Source organism: Notolepis coatsorum, assembly GCF_963971535.1.
Source record: "Notolepis coatsorum genome assembly, chromosome: 19".
NCBI classification, from domain to species: domain Eukaryota; kingdom Metazoa; phylum Chordata; class Actinopteri; order Aulopiformes; family Paralepididae; genus Notolepis; species Notolepis coatsorum.
Genome location: NC_140183.1, coordinates 84,723,252 through 84,742,497, shown reverse-complemented (window position 1 = coordinate 84,742,497; position 19,246 = coordinate 84,723,252). Strand labels below are relative to the sequence as shown.

The 19,246-nt window shown below is 42.1% G+C and overlaps 1 protein-coding gene across 2 annotated transcripts in view; it reads left to right on the top strand.

Annotated features, from left to right (window-relative positions):
* cnot3a (CCR4-NOT transcription complex, subunit 3a) overlaps positions 1–19,246 on the top strand; it is a 57,025-nt gene that overhangs the window by 36,852 nt on the left and 927 nt on the right. For both annotated transcript variants that reach the window (XM_084336405.1, XM_084336406.1), the window contains exons 17-18: positions 13,014–13,146; positions 14,690–14,815. In XM_084336405.1, coding sequence (XP_084192531.1) covers positions 13,014–13,146; positions 14,690–14,815 — 259 coding nt within the window. The remainder of the gene's footprint in view (positions 1–13,013; positions 13,147–14,689; positions 14,816–19,246) is intronic.

The window sequence follows — 19,246 nt, the reverse complement described above, 5'->3', positions numbered from 1 at the left end:
TAGAGTATGTATGTATTATTTACAGATAATTGAAGGTACCTCAAAACATGAAACCAAGCCATGTCACACATCGTGTGTGTGTGTGTGTGTGTGTGTGTTACTTGAACAATTGTCACTCTGCTCCTAAATTTCTGTGCTCCTAAATTTGTATTTAAATTTTATTTATTAACATTTTATTTAGGAGCACATGTGCTCCTTGGGAAAAAGGTTAGCGTAGAGCCCTATATATGGAGACATTAACATTACGTTATCAAACATAGGGACGAAGACTGTAAAAAAAAGTGTCAACAATGTTTTATAATCTTTGTTAATTTTAATTATAAAAATTTTGTGCCCCCGAAATACAAAAAAAAAAAACGAAAATCAATTAAGGGGGGCAAAAAAAGCCCTTAGTTTTTTTTTTTTTTTTTTTTCTAACCCTGGCTGTTGCTGTAGCACGTGCAATATATATATATATGTCGCACTGTACAGCCCTGGATTGGGGTCTGAAAAATAACCAGAATGACCCTTTTTAATGACTTAGAAATATGCATGAGACTGTAAAGCTTGCATGTTACATCAAAGTTTGCTCTAATGACGAGCGTTGTGTCAACTTGTGTGTATATACAACGCTCTATAATGAACTGACACAGATTCTGAGGGTTGAGTGAAAACTCATCCAAACCACATAGGCCGTACGGTGAAGGCTGAGAAGTGGCTAGAAAACGATTCTCGCTCCCACCTCGGTGGACTACACAATTTTCACTCTCGGCTAAAGATCTATTGGTGTAGATTTAGGAATAAAAAGTTCTCCAGTTACAATCCTGCCCGTTTTGCGCAATCAGAATTTTGAAGTCGGGACTACCATAGATCTTTCCTCGCGAACGGATACTTGGTCACCACAGAGTTTTATTTGACGTAATTGGTGCGAGTTCGGTCACGTATATTGTGCTCGACCAATAGCAGCTCTTTGTTGCAAGGATACGGCCGTCGGGTGACAACAAATGACATCCACAGATTAACGTTACATCAGAACAGGACGAAAATGGACAAAAACACCTAAAGTTTGCAAAAAGGTTTCTAAACAATGTTATATGCATCTCACGTCCGTTCAGAAAGAACGTGTACAAGATTTTACACAGACACGGTGGGATAGATATAGAAACTACGTTGAATGGTGGCTTAACCTACCAGGCCAGAATCATACCCCAGTCCATCAGAGACTCCCCTACACTCTCCACCTTCAAAGCTCGCCTCAAAACCCACCTGTTCTCCCTTGCCTTCAACCCCCCCCCCACCCCTAAACCCCCCCCCTCCCCTCCAACTTGATTGATGTCTGTCTCCAGTCTTTTTTGTGCTATCAGGCTGTCTCCCCTGTTCCCCCCATGGTCTCATGTTCCTTTTGTTTTTGTTTCTTTGTTTTTGTTTTTGTTTCTTTGCTTTCGTTTCTTTGTTTGTACTCCTGCTCCCGACTACTGTCAGCGACTTCGGGTTATTGAGAAGCGCTATATAAATTAAATGAATTATTATTATTATTATTATACCATTGTGGAGACATACACACATTGTTTAGAGATCGATTTGTGTCATAAATGTCATGATATATCTGTATATCTGTATGTCGTGTATGTCATAAATGTCATGATGATTTGAAAATGGGGGACCCTGATTAGATTAGATTAGATTGTACTTTATTGTCATTATATTTGCATACAACGAGATTTGGGACTCAAACCTAAGGTGCAGTAATAAAATCACAAGTAATAAAAGAGAAACATAAAATCCTATACAGAAACATTAAATTATATACAATAACTAAGACAATGTTACAGTCCTGTACAATATACAAAATAACAACAATATACAGAATAGCAATACACAAATAACAATCACAGTGTCAGACGGTAGTGGGTGGATATTGCACATTAGGATGTTGCACAGTGTGGGAGGAGGGGGAAAGGTGAATTACCCTAGACCAGTCTACCTTTGATGGTCTTACCAAATATGTGTGCCACCTCTATGGCCATAGCCATCAGCTAAGAATGCAAGATATAAAGCATTCTGCATGGCATCATCGGCTTTGCCAGAACTCTCTATGCCCCCGACAAGTGACGCATTGTACCAACACTGCAAAATGGCAAATTACCAAGCAGCTATAATGAGACATTCATTGAAAGCTATAATGTGTGCCCCTTCACCTGTTGGCAATGGGTGGCACGTCGAGGATGGGGAGTTAACAGTCACCTGGATGACTACAAATCCGGCCCCTGATAGTGTGTTGCAGGTAGTCTACTGCGGTTGCAAACAAGGACAATTTAAGACAGAAAGATGTTCATGTGTGTCTGCAAAACTGCCATGTACAGATCTTTGTCGATGCCAAAACTGTGCAAATGTTTCTAAGGAAACCGAAGATAGGGCTACATGGGATGATGACTCGGATGATAGTGGTGAGTATGATTAAAGGGGAACTATTTTACTATTTCTTTCACTATTTGGGCACTTTTACACAATTCCTGTGAGTTTATGGAACACCTCTGTAATATTTTTTATTCATTGTTTTGTATTTCTAATAAAGTACTCAAAAACAGCATTTTTCTACCTCAAGATCTCGAGTCGTTTTGAGGCTGGGCTCCTAAACCACTGTGTGGCCTGGTGGCATCTGCCACATTATCATGCAGCTGAGACATCTGTGACATCACAAATCAGCACATTTTCAGATGACTCAGTTCAGTGAGGGTGAATATTGTGAGAGGAGAATTGGAAGAATGCGCCAATATGAGAATTAGAGACATAGATCATATTAATATAAGTCCACATAGCTAGGAAACAATGCTAAACACTGAAAAAGGCCATTTATAAGATAGTTCCCCTTTAACATCAGTGTTGCCTGGGAAGTGTGGAGGTTTATTCGTCACATACATACACAACTAACACAAGTTTAAAGTTTCAAGTTTGTTTATTATTTATCACAATAAAATACAGGTACTTTACAATGAAATGCTTGTTTCTGTATGAGCCCCTGAGAGTGCTTCATACAGTAAAAAATAAAAAGTAAGTAAAAAGTAAGTAAACAGGAATATTCAATATACATATATATACAATACAGCAGGGGTAGGCAACCCTAGGCACGCGTGCCTGCATAGGCACGCAGGGGCATTTTCATAGGCACAGGGGGCAGCATTTATAAAAGAAAATAATAATAATTTGCTTTGAAATATTATAGTGAAATATTTTGCACTGTTGTCGCATTTATCTTGTTGAAATCCTCCAACAGGTTCTTTTTACTACCACATATTTAATTGAGACCCTTTATTTGTTTATTATTTCAATTTAGCTGGAAATACATTGCTACATCATTCAGTAACATTTGCAGAGTCTTATAACAAAAACATTATTACGGTCACCATTGTGACCAGTGGGATTAATCAACACATTTTATTATTTATTTTTCTATTTCATTGAACATTGCACATGTTAAAAGCCATTTTTTTTACTCAAAATGTGAGTATTACCAAGTCAACTTGTGTTCTTAAAACAATGACAATAAACATAGTTTTATTAGGTTGAAATAATGTGGTTGTGTACTTATTTTTCTGTTAACTTATTATGGATTGAAAACTGAAAACCTTAATGCACAGTAACTGAACTCAATATTTTTAAGTTCTGGTAACTTATTATTATAAATATTTTTACAGTGTAGTCTTGCGATCAATCAAAACTTATTTACACGATATACCTCACATTCACCCTCCATTCATATCCTGGTGTTCTCCTGGTGTTCTCCATTAGGCCTGTAGGTGGAGCTATGACAGCACACGTACAGTACACACACCGATGGTGTGTGAAGTGTCCAAAAATGAATGGGCAAATGTGAGTAAAATGGTCGCACTGTATGCAGCTGTTTGTCTGCATTGCATTCCCCCCCCCCCCCCCCCCAACTCAGATTTAGGGTTGATACAACCATCATAATAATATTGTTAATAATAACAATAATGATGTAATAATGTAAAAATTATCATTAAAAAAACCTGATTATGAGAAAAATATATTACGATGCATGCAATATTGTTGAGGCACACTAGTTACAACTATATTTCAAACAGGCACTCCATGTCAAAAAGGTTGGTGACCCCTGCAATACAGAGTAAAATGAGTAAACAGTGAGGTGTGTGGAGAGATCAGTGTCAAACTGATCTCAACAAATACAAACAAATCACACTACTACTGTATAATTCTAATCCCCTCGCCCTATACATCCCAACCCCAGTCCACACCCTCACCCACCACCACACTTCCCAGGCAACACTGAGTTTTGACTTAACCCTCAGAATCTGCAGTGGTTCGTTATAGAGCTTTGTATATGTGTAATGCACACAAAGCTTGTCAGGGAAGCCTTAACAACAGCTCTGGACAAAGTAGATTGGTCCGATGTACTAAACTGCACATCGACAGAAAAAGCTTGGTCATGCTTTAAAACCACCTTCCTTTCAGTTATAGACAAGCTTGCACCCTCAAAGGTGACCAGGGTCAAAGCTAGAACAGAGCCCTGGATCACTGCCGAGCAGGGTTCGAAATTAACGGGGGCTCGGGGCAAAATGCCCTTGAAAATGGACAAAATGCCCCCGAATATCAGTTAAGGGGGGCAGAAAATGCCCCAGACAGTTTACTAATTATATATATAATTATATATATGATCTACAGTGCGAGCATTTCCCTTGTATTTGGCCCTAATAATATGTGTGTGTGCGCCACCCGGAAAAATCATTTACTCGAGACGAGTGACGATTACAAAACAGCTCCGCTGTTATAATAGTCCCACATTACACAAGGCGCATAAACGTCCAATCACAGTAGCGCCCGAAAACAAAGTCACGGTACCGGCTTAGGCAAGTTATACATTCAGAATCAGACAACGCAAAAAAATCAGCCAGCCATGAAGCCCATTCATTTTTATTTTGAGCAAAAGAGAGACGAGGAGAAAGAGAGGAATCCGGCTGACATGGCTTTTGAAGTGATATTCGCACGTGTTTTTGCGGGTCCAGTCCCCACGGTATGTTGACAGAATTCGCAAAACACCTTATCGACTGAAGCATAAAAGTCATTAGGATACTGCTCTGCTCTGAATTTAGGGCTTAGTGGGGAATTTCTTCCGACGTTAACGTTAACGACGCACCGAAGCAGCTAGACCATTTCTCCGTGTTGTGTGTAACACGCAGCGGTCCCCGCCTCCTCCCTCCTTGCAACAAACGTTCCACCCAAAAACGGAATTTCTATTTCATAATGAATTAAATAATTGTATAAAGAATTTTCAATGTTCTGTCATCTAATAATATATTCCATTACCTTTCCTATCTGTATCAAAGTCAAAATGTTGGTATCATAACAACACTACAACATACAAAAGCAGCTTGACAACCGATATCCTTTGCGTTTGATTGATTGAAAACTTTATTAACAGATTGCAGAATGGGTACAATACAGTACAGCTCAATACACACAAGTTAAGGGGATGCAGACTAGAGAAAGACTTTCGTCTTGTTTACATCAGGGTCCCCCATTTTCAATTCATAGTGTGCACACGCACAGTATAATAATGCATGAGATAAATAGTTAATAAACTCTGTGTTACTTGAACAATTTTCACTGTGCTCCTAAATTTCTTTGTGTGCTCCTAAATTTTTATTTAGATTTTATTTATTAACATTTTATTTAGGAGCACATGTGCTCCTTGGGAAAAAGGTTAGCGTAGAGCCCTATATATGGAGACATTAACATTACATTATCAAACATAGGGACGAAGACTGTAAAAAAAAGTGTCAACAATGTTTTATAATCCTTATGTTAATTTTCATCATAAAAATTCAGTGCCCCCGAAATACAAAAAAAAGCCCCCGAAAATCAATTAAGGGGGGCAAAAAAAGCCCTTGAAAAAAAATGTTAATTTCTAACCCTGCTGCCGAGATTCTAAAAGCCATCAGAGTGAGAAATGAGAGCTTCTCTAAATACAGAAAAACTAAAAATGAACAACTCTTTGAGACCTGTAAAAAACTAAGAAATGGAGTAACCAATATGATCAAAAAGGCAAAACTGAACTATTTTAACAAAGAAAAATTGGAAAATAAAAATAATCCTCAAACTGTGGAAATCTTTAAAAACACTGGATCACAATAATAGACTCGAGACTAAAACCACAAATGACAACCTGAAAATAGATAACACTGTCATCTCTGACAAATTGAGTGTGGCAAATTGTTTAAACACCTTCTTCACAACTGTTGCTACCACTTTTGTGAACAAACTGCCGATCCACTCTGGCCGATATGGCATACAGCACATCCAGGCCTTTTATAAGGAACTGGGTGTACGTGAAAATGATTTTAAATGGACTGAAGTAACTACTGAAGAGGTTATGAAAAAGCTCTATGCTGCAGCCAACAAAAGCCACAGGCTATGCAGTGTTTCCCCTAGGATTTTTTTTCAGGGGGGGTGGTAGGCCCCCAAAACTACTAGTGTTTTCGCGGGGCGCGCGTGTCACGGATACGTGGTGTCAACAGTGTCTTCATAGACGCGCGCAGTAAGGCGGTTGTTAGTATCGGTGCATTTCTCTACACTGAGCTGAAATGAAACGATTGCACATAAATTATGTAAATCAATATTAACCTGTTCCACCCGTGGAATATTTTCGCCTAAAATATATACCTAGGTAAATGGAATATTGCTCCACTTCTACAAGGCACATTTGCATATTCTTGGTATCTAATAATAATAATAATAATAAATCAAATTTATATAGCGCCTTTCATAGAACCCAAGGTCGCTTTACAATCGGGACAAAAAATAGGGCAAGGAAAGTAGGGGGGGGAGGGGGAAGAGGGGATGAGGGAAAGTAGGGGATAATGGACCTAATTTAATCTAAAACTAATTGATGGGGAAAGCCTTGGTGAAGAGGTGTGTTTTTAGAGCGGATTTGAAGGTGTCCAGGGTTGGGGCGTTGCGGATTTCGGGGGGGAGAGAGTTCCAGAGGGTAGGGGACGCCACGCTGAAGGCTCTGTCCCCAAAAGTCCGTAACCTGGTGCGAGGGATGGAGAGGAGACCTAGATCAGAGGATCGTAGGTTCCGGGATGGAGTGTACTGGTGGAGGAGATCAGACAGGTACTGGGGGGCGAGGGCATGGAGGGATTTGTAGGTGAGGAGCAGGAGTTTGAAGGTGATGCGGAACCTGACTGGAAGCCAGTGGAGATGGATGAGGGTGGGGGTGATGTGCTGCCAGGGCTTGGTGTGAGTGAGAACCCTGGCAGCTGAGTTCTGGACATACTGGAGCCTGTCCAGGGCTTTGCTGGGTACCCCGAACAGGACTCCATTACAGTAGTCCAACCGGGAGGTGACAAATGAGTGGATCAGGGTCTCCGCCACAGAGTCTGAGAGTGAGGGTCGGAGACGGGAGATGTTCCTGAGGTGGTAGAAGGCAGACTTGGTGACGGATTTGATGTGGGAGTGAAATGAATGTGTGGAGTCAAGGGTGACGCCCAGGTTACGGACTTCGAGAGACGGGGAGATGGAACAGCCGTCAACGTGGAGGAGGAGATCTCCAACCTTCCCGAGCAGTGCCTTGGGGGCCACAACCATGAGCTCTGTCTTTTTGCTGTTGAGTTTAAGTAATTTGGTTGCCATCCAGGTTTTTATAGCGTGGAGGCAGTTGACTACAGACTGTGGGGGGAGCTGGGAGGATGGTGAGGTGCTGATGTAGAGCTGAGTATCATCTGCATAACAGTGAAAGTTGAGTCCGTGGTGACGTATAATCTGACCGAGGGGGAGCATGTAAATGGTGAATAGTAGGGGACCCAGCACAGAGCCCTGGGGGACACTGTGGTTGACTGGGGCCGGGGGGGAGGATGAGCCGCTGACGCTGACAAACGGATCTATTTGTGAGATATGAATTAGGGATGCACGATATTGATTTTTTGACACCGATACCGATATCTTTATGCTCCTCAAGCCGATACCGATAACCGATATTTATTGTATTATAATATTTTTTTAACTGTATATATATATAATATATATATATATATATATATTTTATATCAATTTCTTTTTTTTTTTGTATTTATAAGCTCCGACGTCATCGGTACTGCTATCGGTACTCGAGAAATTATGGAGTTTTTTTTTGAGGAATTTAAACGTCGCAAACTAATCTTGTTGGCCGTTGTCTATTATCTCTCCTGCCTTGTTGAACCGTTGGAGAGTTGAGAGGGGATCAACAGTAGATCTCAAGTCTCCGGGGGAGAAATATGATTGCGATCACAGATTTTTTAAATATTGATATCAAAGACGTGGTACGGCGTCTTTGGCAGAATGAGCATGGCAGGGAATGACGTGGTAAGGCGTTTTTGGCGACCATAGTGTTAATCGTCAAGGTAAGAGGATTTTAAGTCATGGTATCCATAAACTTCAATCGGTTCGGATCATTTGAATGAAATGAGAATGTAAACAAACACGGCGTCACGTTAGAAAGTAGCACTGAAATCACTGCGCCCAGAGAGGAGTGGTTAGGCAAAAAAAAGAATCCCGAGTATATTTGCTTAGAAAACGTAATTGTCGAATTCAATTATTTTTTATTTCTCCACGTGGTAAATACACAGGTCACAACATGTTTACAGGAACATTTTGGAGTTGTATTTGGAGTGTATTTCGTGACTGTACTAGTCTGACCCACTTCGAGTGATGAAGCTAAGCTACGCTAACGGAGCGGCTGTTCCCTAAGCCTAATGCATGCACAGAGACAAAAAGGGTATGTATCTTCTTGTCTAACTCCAGGGAAGATGTTAAATAAGCTAATTTCCCAAAATGTTGGAGTTTTCCTTTAACTCAATCAGCGCCAGAGGGCACTGTGTACCGTGTTGGTTAAAAGGCCACTGCTTTAAAGTATAGGAATTACGTGGTGGTGTTTGCAGGGCTATAACTATATTATATATCATAGCTATGGATATAATACTATTGCCCATTTAACATTGAGTATCTATCGTTCAATTTGTGAAAAAGAAATAATTCTTTCATCATACATTCCCGTTTTATACCGTGGTGAATGAGGCCCCGTTTAGACGGAAACGCTAGCAGGTGAATCCGCAAAAATATTTTTTCAGATGTGCCTTTCGTTTATACGGAAACGGCGTTTTTACCGTAAAAAAGTGAGACCACCTTCCAGGGTGGAATTCCTAGAAACGGTAAACCTTTGCGCTCTCGTCTAAACTGTCAAACCGCATAAAACGATGACGAAAGGGTCGTCAAGGCTCTCGTCGCGCCTACTGCTTACATCACAGGCATGCGCCAGTAGCCTAGAAGCGTAAACAAAGCATGTCTGATTCTATCCATGGCGATCACCTGAAGGCTACATTGGCAGTACTTTTAAATACACAAGAATCTGTCCCGCGGCTATCACAACTATTATGACTGGACCCACTGTCTGTGAGTGACTCTGCTTTGGTCCAATCACATTCCCCACCCACACTATGGCAGGGGAACTATGTGAGGGGAACTATGTGAGAATGCTATTCATCGACTACAGCTCGGCATTCAATACCATAGTCCCCTCCATACTCATAGCCAAGCTCAGGGACCTGGGCTTGAACTATGACCTCTGCCAGTGGGTCTTGGACTTCCTGACTGGCAGACCCCAGGTGGTGAGAGCAGGCAACTGCACCTCCTCATCCATCACCCTCAACATAGGGGCCCCCCAGGGCTGTGTTCTGAGTCCCCTCCTCTACTCCCTGTACACACACGACTGTGTGGCTCAGCGGAGTAGCAATACAATCATCAAATTTGCTGACGACACAGTGGTGGTGGGCCTGATCTCTGCCAACGACGAGAGGGCCTACCTGGAAGAGGTCAAGGTCCTGGCGGGATGGTGCCAGGAAAACAGCCTCTCCCTGAACGTCAGCAAAACAAAGGAGATGATTGTGGACTTCAGGAGGTCGGGGGTCAAGGACTACAGCCCCCTCAGCATCGACGGGGCACCGGTTGAGAGAGTCAACAGCTTTAAGTACCTCGGAGCCTACATATCCGAGGACTTGACATGGACCACACACATTGACAGTGTTGTGAAGAAGGCACGACAACGCCTCTACTTCCTCAGGCGCCTAAGGAAGTTCCAAGTCAGTCAGAAGATCCTTAAGAACTTCTACTCATGTACAATAGAGAGCATCTTGACCGGCAACATCACCTCCTGGTTTGGGAATAGCACTGCACAAGACCGAAGCAGACTACAAAGAGTGACACGTTCAGCCGAACGCACAATTGGAGGGGGGCTCCCCACCCTCCAGAACATTTACAACAAGCGTTGCAAGGGCAAGGCTAAGAGAATCATTAAAGACTCCAGTCTTCCGAACAACTGCCTCTTTGAACTGCTGCGGTCAGGCAAGCGATACCGGAGTCTCAAGGCGAGCACAGAAAGACTCAGAAGAAGCTTCTATCCCCAGGCCATCAGGCTGCTAAACGAACAATGAACACTACACAACAACAACCACCAAACGCACATAGCACACACATCCACACGCACACACTCACTTTAAACAAACACACTGTAGCACCCACTCCACACACTTTATAGCACACACCCACTTTAAACAAACACACTGTAGCACCCACTCCCCACACTTTATATTTATTGATGAAGGATTGCACTACAACCCGTACACCTTACTATAAATTGTACCTAAATTGTACCTCATCCCATTTCTGCTTTGCACTATATAGTACTGTACATTAGTACACTGCATAGTATTGTATATTATATGGTAACTCAGAACATTGTACATATGTCTATACCGAACACTGTGACCTCATTTTCTTCTTCTAAATTACATGCTATACTATGTTATTTGATACTATCTTGTCTAGCACAGTCTCTGGAGCGTAACAGTAAGAAGCATTTTGTATGAAAGTATTCTGTACTTCTGTATGACGACTATTAAAGAAACTTGAACTCTGCGAATCAGAGGCAGAGTAGGGCGGGTCTTCACAGCACGTCATGTGACATATGCGCCAATCGTGTGACAGCGGGGCTCCGTTGTCTCGAGTTGTTACAGCCTCGTCTGCACGGAGAATTCCACCCCAAAACGCTCGTCTAAACGCAAAATTAAAAGTGAAACCGCAAGACGACTTTTGCGGTTTCTGTTCAGACTTCCATCTCAAAACGCTCGTCTAAACGTAGCCCGAGTATAGTTTTAGAGTAATCCTGTCTAATCCCAGAAAACTACGCTATGCAGCAATACGTGCATTTCACTAAAAACTTGCCGTTTCTCGCCTGTATACGCTACTATTTCTAAATCAACTCTATATTATCGGTATTATGTTTCATCATGAATGCATGAAAGGGTGGGCGGGGGGGGGTCGTTTTTTTATGCTTTGATCGTCACCAACGGAATACCTTACACAGTACATTACACACATACGGTCCGATCGCAATGAAGGAATTATTGGATCAACGCAACGCCCTTACCTTGACTAGGATGTACCCCAAAAAGAATATTCCAATGAATCGGGAGTGTTTGATTCTTATAAATCCATGCGTTATAACTGCTCGCCATGCCCGACTAGGAATAGTCCACCCGGACCTAATATGATCGACGCATACCCGAATACAGAGTTTCAAAGGATGTGCAATACTGGCCGCAACCCACCAGGTGGCGGTATTCGGCTTTTGCGATCTCAGACCCATTCCAAATGTTAACACCAGGCCCCTGGATGGATAATGAATGGAAATATCGAATAAAATAAATAACGATGAAAACCCGACTTTTCTCGTGTTTGGCGCTCAAGCGTCTGTGAGTTAACCCGACTTATCTCGGGCTTGGCCTCCATTGAGTTAATAAAAAATTAAGTTGAATTCTGCCTTTGTCTCTATTAACTACATATAAATATTTATATTATTGTTTGCTTTATAGACGAAGGTTGCAACATAATTATGTAATGTAATGTTGTTGGCTGTGTAACGGAGAGCAGCCGCCCAGGCAGTGCAGCTCCTGACTCATTATTAATTTAATTAATTAATCCAATCCACTTTATTTATAGAGCACATTTAAAAACAACAAAGTTGACCAAATTGCTGTACAAGTCCCACAACATAAAAAAATGTAAAATTATTATTACTATAATATTTATTATTTTATTCTTTTTATCTCGAAGCTTCAAATTATAATTGAATCTCGGCCTGAAGCTTCGAATGCCAAAAAAAGCTTTGAAGGTCAGCCCTAGCTAATACACAAGTCTGTAGCACTCAAGTTCGACACTGTTTGACGAACAATGTTAACTTACTAGGGGTGGGAATCGCCAGAGACCTCACGATATGATACTATCGCGATACTTGCGTCACGATACGATAGTATCGCGGTACTAAAGATATCGCGATATGCTGAGTATTGCGGGGGGGGGGGGAGATTTGATCAAAAAAAATTATTACCTTTTTTCAACTGCAAAGTAAAACTGTCAACATGATTTATCTAATAAAATAAAGTCTGTTCATCTCACTTCAATAATTTTTATTGCAGAACATGGTATTTTCTCAAGCAGACAGACACTAATCTGTGTTGCATGTACCTGACAAACTGAACTGTTTGTATTAGTCATATTCCATACATATTCCAACTTAACTGAATGCACGTGTGTGTGGACTACTGTACTATTACAGGTATTGAAATTAACATTGCAACTTCCTTATACAAAAATAATTAATTTTTTTAATGAATAATAAAATATCGATACAGTATCGCCACACAAAGTATCGCGATACTACTACGTATGGATTCCCCCCCCCCCCCCCCCACCCCTATTACTTACCCTTAGCTGCCAGAGTTGTTTCCTTCCTGCTGACTTGTTGTACAAAACTGTACAGAAGTCTGTTTGGATAAAAGCATCAGCTAAATGTCAATGTTTTTATTTGTCTCGCTGCGCACGCATCATACACAATGGCAGTGAATTGAGGAGTAAAGAAAAAAGAAAGGTTTAATAAATGTCTATAATGTGCTTCTGTCTTACAGGCAGTACCTGATGAGGAACCCCTGTCCCACCCTGCCTTTCCACCACCAGATGCCCCCACACCACTCTGACTCCATAGAGTTCTACCAGAGACTGTCAACAGAAACCCTCTTCTTCATCTTCTACTACCTAGAGGTAGCAACAACTTTTATTGTTCCCACGAGTGGGGAATTGGGTCCGCAATGCATCAGAAGTACTCAAACACCCCAACGACCCTACAGCCGTTCCTAGAAAATGAATCAAATTTGCCTTAAAACTATGACATTTTTTTGATGGGGATGCAAACAACTCTCATTATGGCAAATTATGTTTTTTCACGTCGATTTGGGTGACTTGTGTGAATCATCAAGAGTTTGTATGATATCTAATAGGGGTGTAAAGGTACACGTATCCGTACCGAACCGTTTCAGTACTGGACCTAAGGTTCAGTACGGCTGTGTACCGAATTAATACAACGGTACGTTAATCACTAACTAATGCATGTGCAGAACTTTTTTTTGCGTGCACAATTGAATTCAAAACTCGATTAGTAATTTCAATATAGAATATTCATTGACAGCCATACAAGTACAATTAGTTACTGCACACTACATCACCCCTGAGTGGAACATGGAAAGCTCAACTTCCCCCCACTGTACCGAAAACCCGTACCGAACCGTGACATCAAAACCGAGGTACGTACCGAACCGTGGTTTTGTGGACCGTTACACCCCTAACATCTAACGCTTCAGGTGGGGTTGACCGCAAATGGAAAGCATGCACATATTAAAAAATTTCCAAGAACGATGGAATCGATAAGAGACGTGATTGTAGAATCTCCTTAACGGTTCCTACAGTGTGTTTCTGTCACACTCCTGTGAGTGAAACACTCAAGTGTAACTAGACTGACAGCTGACATTCATCTTTTGTATTGCAAGTTCGGGTAAAATGACAATGATCCTAGATGCTTAGATCCTAGAGAAGAGCACCCTACTTACCTCCAGGTTATCCCCTGTTAAACATAACTATAATAAAGCTATGAAGAAGAGCTCAGAGAGAGTGGGTGAATGTCACTGAGCCACATCCCTTGGCAACAGTCTTCTTTCCTTATGTCCTAGGTAAGCTAAATGCATTATTATCCACAACAATATTGATGAATTTAAGAAGCCTCCTTTCACATATTCAGTCATATTACATGTTTGGTATAGAGTTGCTATAACATAACTGTAAAACTGAACTGATCAGCCTGAAATCTTGATCATTTTATCAACCAAAGGTTTTGCATCGCATGCGTGACAATACCCTACGTCTACAGTTTTGTCTCTCTCTTTTTACCCTACTGCTACAGTTGGGTCTCTCTCTTTTTACCCTACTGCTACAGTTAGGTCTCTCTCTTTTTACCCTACATGTGTTTGCATCCCTCTATAGAAGACAAAACACACTGGTTTCCAGATGTCTACAGCCGTATAGAATAATGTATACAGTGTGTAGTATACGTCTGTTCACATAATGAGATGTCCAGATGTCCACAGATATTTACGAGGGCATGTGCAGAAAATGTAGATTATTTATTATAACTCACCGACTTAACCCAGATCCACCTTTTACATATTGTCCCCGTCACCCATGTGTAGAAATGTCTTCTCAATTCTCTTCCTTATTTTGTTTTCCTCTCGCTCTCTCTCTCGCTCGTTCTCAGGGTACCAAGGCCCAGTATTTGTCTGCGAAGGCCCTGAAGAAACAGTCGTGGAGGTTCCACACCAAGTACATGATGTGGTTCCAGAGACACGAGGAACCCAAGACTATCACTGATGAGTTTGAACAGGTAGGAACCATTCCTATTGGTTTCTGTGGGGCACTGACTTTGCGGGAGCCATAAAATGTGAAGTTGAGTTCTCACCCAAATGTATATGTATGGTTAATGGGTCTGAATGTATACTCTAGTATGGTTAACACTTTCAGTGCCGGCCTCCGTTTCCTATTTACCCCGTTGAATGCCACCACCCACTTCAATGATAGCGTTAAAAACGCATAATCTGCGGTCAGGTGGCGTAGCGGAGATTGCGCTCGTCACCAACGCAGGAGATGCTGGGTTCGAGCCCAGCTCTCGGCATTGCCACTAGCTTGGCTGGCCGTTCACACTAATACAATTGGCAGTATTAGGGGGTGGGGAAGCTGGCGGGTGGGAATCTGGCGTTGTGGACAGCGACGCCTACAGGTCAGGTCTCGGCGCTTGCTAAGCGGGGCAGGACTTGGTGGAGATAGCGTGCCCTCCCACGCGTTACACTTCACCAATGAGAGTCCTCGCTGCCAAGTGAAAAGACGTCACTGGCTGTCGACGCACGTCTCGGAGGAAGCGTGCGATCGACTCGGGATGCCCTTGTACCGACTCGTAGGAGAACATGCATACAGCAGCCAGGTAGGGGAGGGGGCGGAATTGGCACAACGACTAATTGGGACGGGGAGAAAATCAGAGAAATCAGAAACGAAACAAAGAAAACGCATAATCTATGTTTTAAATTATGGCTATGTGTCTAATCTGCCCGTCGCTTATCAATGACTTGTTTGCAGTCAACATTGTCGAAACGGATTGTTTTTTAATCTGTTCATATCCTTTTTATAGCATTTCGAAAAGCTATTTTTTCTCAAAAATTTCAGGAAAATAGAAAGATTCCGTCATAAACGGCATTTATTGGAATATTCTCGAATACACTAGACACGTTGTCATTTGTCGGCCTATTTATGAATCGTTTTCAAATAAACGCTAGATTATCGATAGTATATATGTACTTATGCACGCTATAGAAGCGAGCTGAGAAATCGATTATCTTATTTCCTCAACAGGACACACACACACACACACACATATACACATACGGGACACGCTGAGATATAGGTCAAAACAGCTCGGATTACCCCAAGACTGGTAACATAGATTCCTTACCTTAGATCAGATGTTCTCCAAAAAGATTATTCCAATTCCTGATCGCCATTCAAAATATCAATCGCGTTTATTGATTGATTATTGGCTGCTGTAAATGAAACGGAGGGCTAGGGCCTCCACGGGTTGCGTTTGATAGAGCTGGCGGACACTATGGTGTTGTAACTCCGATTAAAGAATCACACAGAGGCGTGCTGCAGGTATTGGTTGTATTTGGGAACAGAAGGTGTGTGTGATTGTGTTCATTGACGCACACGTTATCCCAAGGGGACAGGAGTAAACTACTACAGCACGTCGTTAGACGGTAACACGGAGACCAGCTTGCTCACGTTAAAGGGGAGGAACTCTTAAAGGGCCGGTACAGAACAAAGTAGTCGTCAGACAGTAACACTGAGACCGGCTTGCTCACGTTAAAGGGAGGAACTCTTAAAGGGCCAGTACAGAACAAAGTAGTCTTATTAGCAGGGCTTTCCTACAGTAAATATATATTCTAGGCTGCTTTCCATCTCGCGATCACTTCCCTCTTCACCAGACGGCTCGCCAGCATAGTGGAGCCAGTAGCCCCCTTCCCCCCCACACACACACATCCACCACACATCCACCAGTGTAATCGAATGGCCTGCAGTTACACAGGGATAGACGATAGGGGGCGGTATTTTCCCATCGGAGCTCCTAGAGGGGCTGCTGTACCAACGGGAGACTCGGTTGATGAAATATGAATTCAGATCGCTAATTTTTTTTTTAAATTAGCGTCGTCGGCACTCAACGGGGGGCATGAAATAACGACGTAACACGTCGCTGGCACTCACCCCAAAATCTGACCAATGAGTGACAGTTTGCTCGCGCGTGCGTTTGTTTTGGTCCGCTGTTGATACTTGCCGTGTGAACACAAACAAACTAAGGGACAAGTGCAACATTGTATCATTATAGTCCCTGTGTCTCCCTGAATCGGAACAAAGCAAACGAACTACAGGTGTGAAAACGCCCTAAGATTACCTCTCCCTCTTAAGTTATATTCTTCTTCCCTGTCTCTGAACCATTTTTTAATGTTGCCTGGGATTAGTTTGTATCTGGCTTTGTATACAATGAGGGCATGAATGTATACTCTAGTATGGTTAATGGGTCTGAATGTATACTCTAGTATGGTTAATGGGTCTGAATGTATACTCTAGTTTATGGTTAATGGGTCTGAATGTATACTCTAGTTTATGGTTAATGGGTCTGAATGTATACTCTAGTTTATGGTTAATGGGTCTGAATGTATACTCTAGTATGGTTAATGGGTCTGAATGTATACTCTAGTATGGTTAATGGGTCTGAATGTATACTCTAGTATGGTTAATGGGTCTGAATGTATACTCTAGTATGGTTAATGGGTCTGAATGTGTACAGGGCAGGGAACAAAATAAGCACCCGCCAAACGTCAATGGCGTGGAGATTTCCTCTTTGGCTGGTAAATTACAGAGGCTACTCAGCCACTCTGGCGTGTAAAATAATTGGGAGCCATATGAGCATATTAAAATATTATATCAGGGCTATACAGTGCAAGCATTTCACTCGCATTTTCCTCTAAAAATAGATTTGTGCAAACCGGAAAAATCATTTAGGAGCACAGTGTGCGAGTAATAGTCTTGCGTAGTGGGCGTGTCAACTGCGCAATTGTCATTTCATAATACACACGGAGCAGTGTGGACCAGCTCTGTAACAACTCATCTCGAGTCTGCTTCTATGTGCAACGAAAATTCCGCGAGCAGCAGTTCCAATTGTCTAAAATGCATTGCATCCTCGCCAGTTATACCCACGTCGCGCAAAAAAACAATAACTACTGTAATGTTATCTGCTAACCGAGTACACCAACTAAGCTAACTACTGCTAACGCTAATCACTGGGGATGCTCGGAGGCATAGTGAGGGAAGGGGGGCTGAGAATCTCTGTCTCTCTCCGTCTATCTCTCTCTGTGTGTGTGTGTGTGTCTCACTCTCTCTCTCTCTCCTGAACCTATTTCATTCAAAAGGAAGATATTGATGGACTAGCTATAGTATATAGCTCAGTAGCTGTAACAGAATAATTGTATTGATTAACTATTATTCAATAGCGTTTAAATTATAATGAATTAAATAATTGTATAAAGAATTTTCCATGTTCTACGGGCGGCTAGGTGGTGTAGTGGGCAAGGCGCTCGCCACCAATGCAGGAGACGCTAGGTTCGAGCCCAGCTCTCCGCATTGCTATCAGCTTGGCTGGTCGTTCATACTAATACAATTGGCAGTGTTAGGGGGTGGGAAGCTGGTGGTTGGTGATCGGACGTTGTGGACAGCGACTCCTACAGGTCGGTTGGTGCACCTGCGCAGCAGAATCAGGAAGCGACGGGGGCAGCGTGTCCCTCCCCCGCAGACCCTCGCCGCTGAGAGATCGCGCTGTGCAGGTGAAAAGATGCGACGGCTGCTTCCTCGAGTACCGGAGGGGACACGTGATGCAAGGCTTCGTCCACATTGCAGCCGGCTTGTGGGAGGCATGGTCTAACAACGTTCGAGACAGGGGAGGGTAGAATTGGACTATACGAAATTGGGGAAGGGAGAAAAATAGAAAATGGGAGAAAAAGTAGATAAAAGAAATAATAAAAAATGTCCATGTTCTGTCATCTAATAATATATTCCATTACCTTTCCTATCTGTATCAAAGTCAAAATGTTGGTATTGTGACAACAGTACAACATACAAAAGCAGCTTGACAACCGATATCCTTTGTGTCTAGTAGGCATGGGCTATTGCACAGATGTTGACCCTTAGTATGCACACGCACGCACAGTATAATATGCATGTAATAAATAGTTTGTTAATAAACTCTGTTACTTGAAAAAATTTCACTGTGCTCCTAAATTTCTTTGTGTGCTCCTAATTTTTATTTTACTTAGGAGCACATGTGCTCCCTGGGGAAAAGATTAGCGTAGAGCCCTGTATATAGTAATAATAATAACACATGGCGATATACTAAAAAGCTATTTCTAATTTTTGGCTGGTAAAAAAAATCCCCTGGTACAGGGGCGCACATCAGACTTCTCATGGGCCCCCATTCAGTGCGCATTGAACAGCCCCAGATTTTACATCCAGGTGATGATGTTACACATCAGTGTTTTCTCAAGATTTCTAGCTTTAGTTAAGGAGTAGTGCATATTAACAAATGTTGACTGAAGTGTCCCAGTGGGCAACGTGAGATTGTCCCCGTCTTTAACTCATCTTGTGTTCATAGGTGTGTGTGTTTTAGAAGATCTCAGCCTACCTTACTGAATGCCATTCACACTGTCATTGTTGTTGA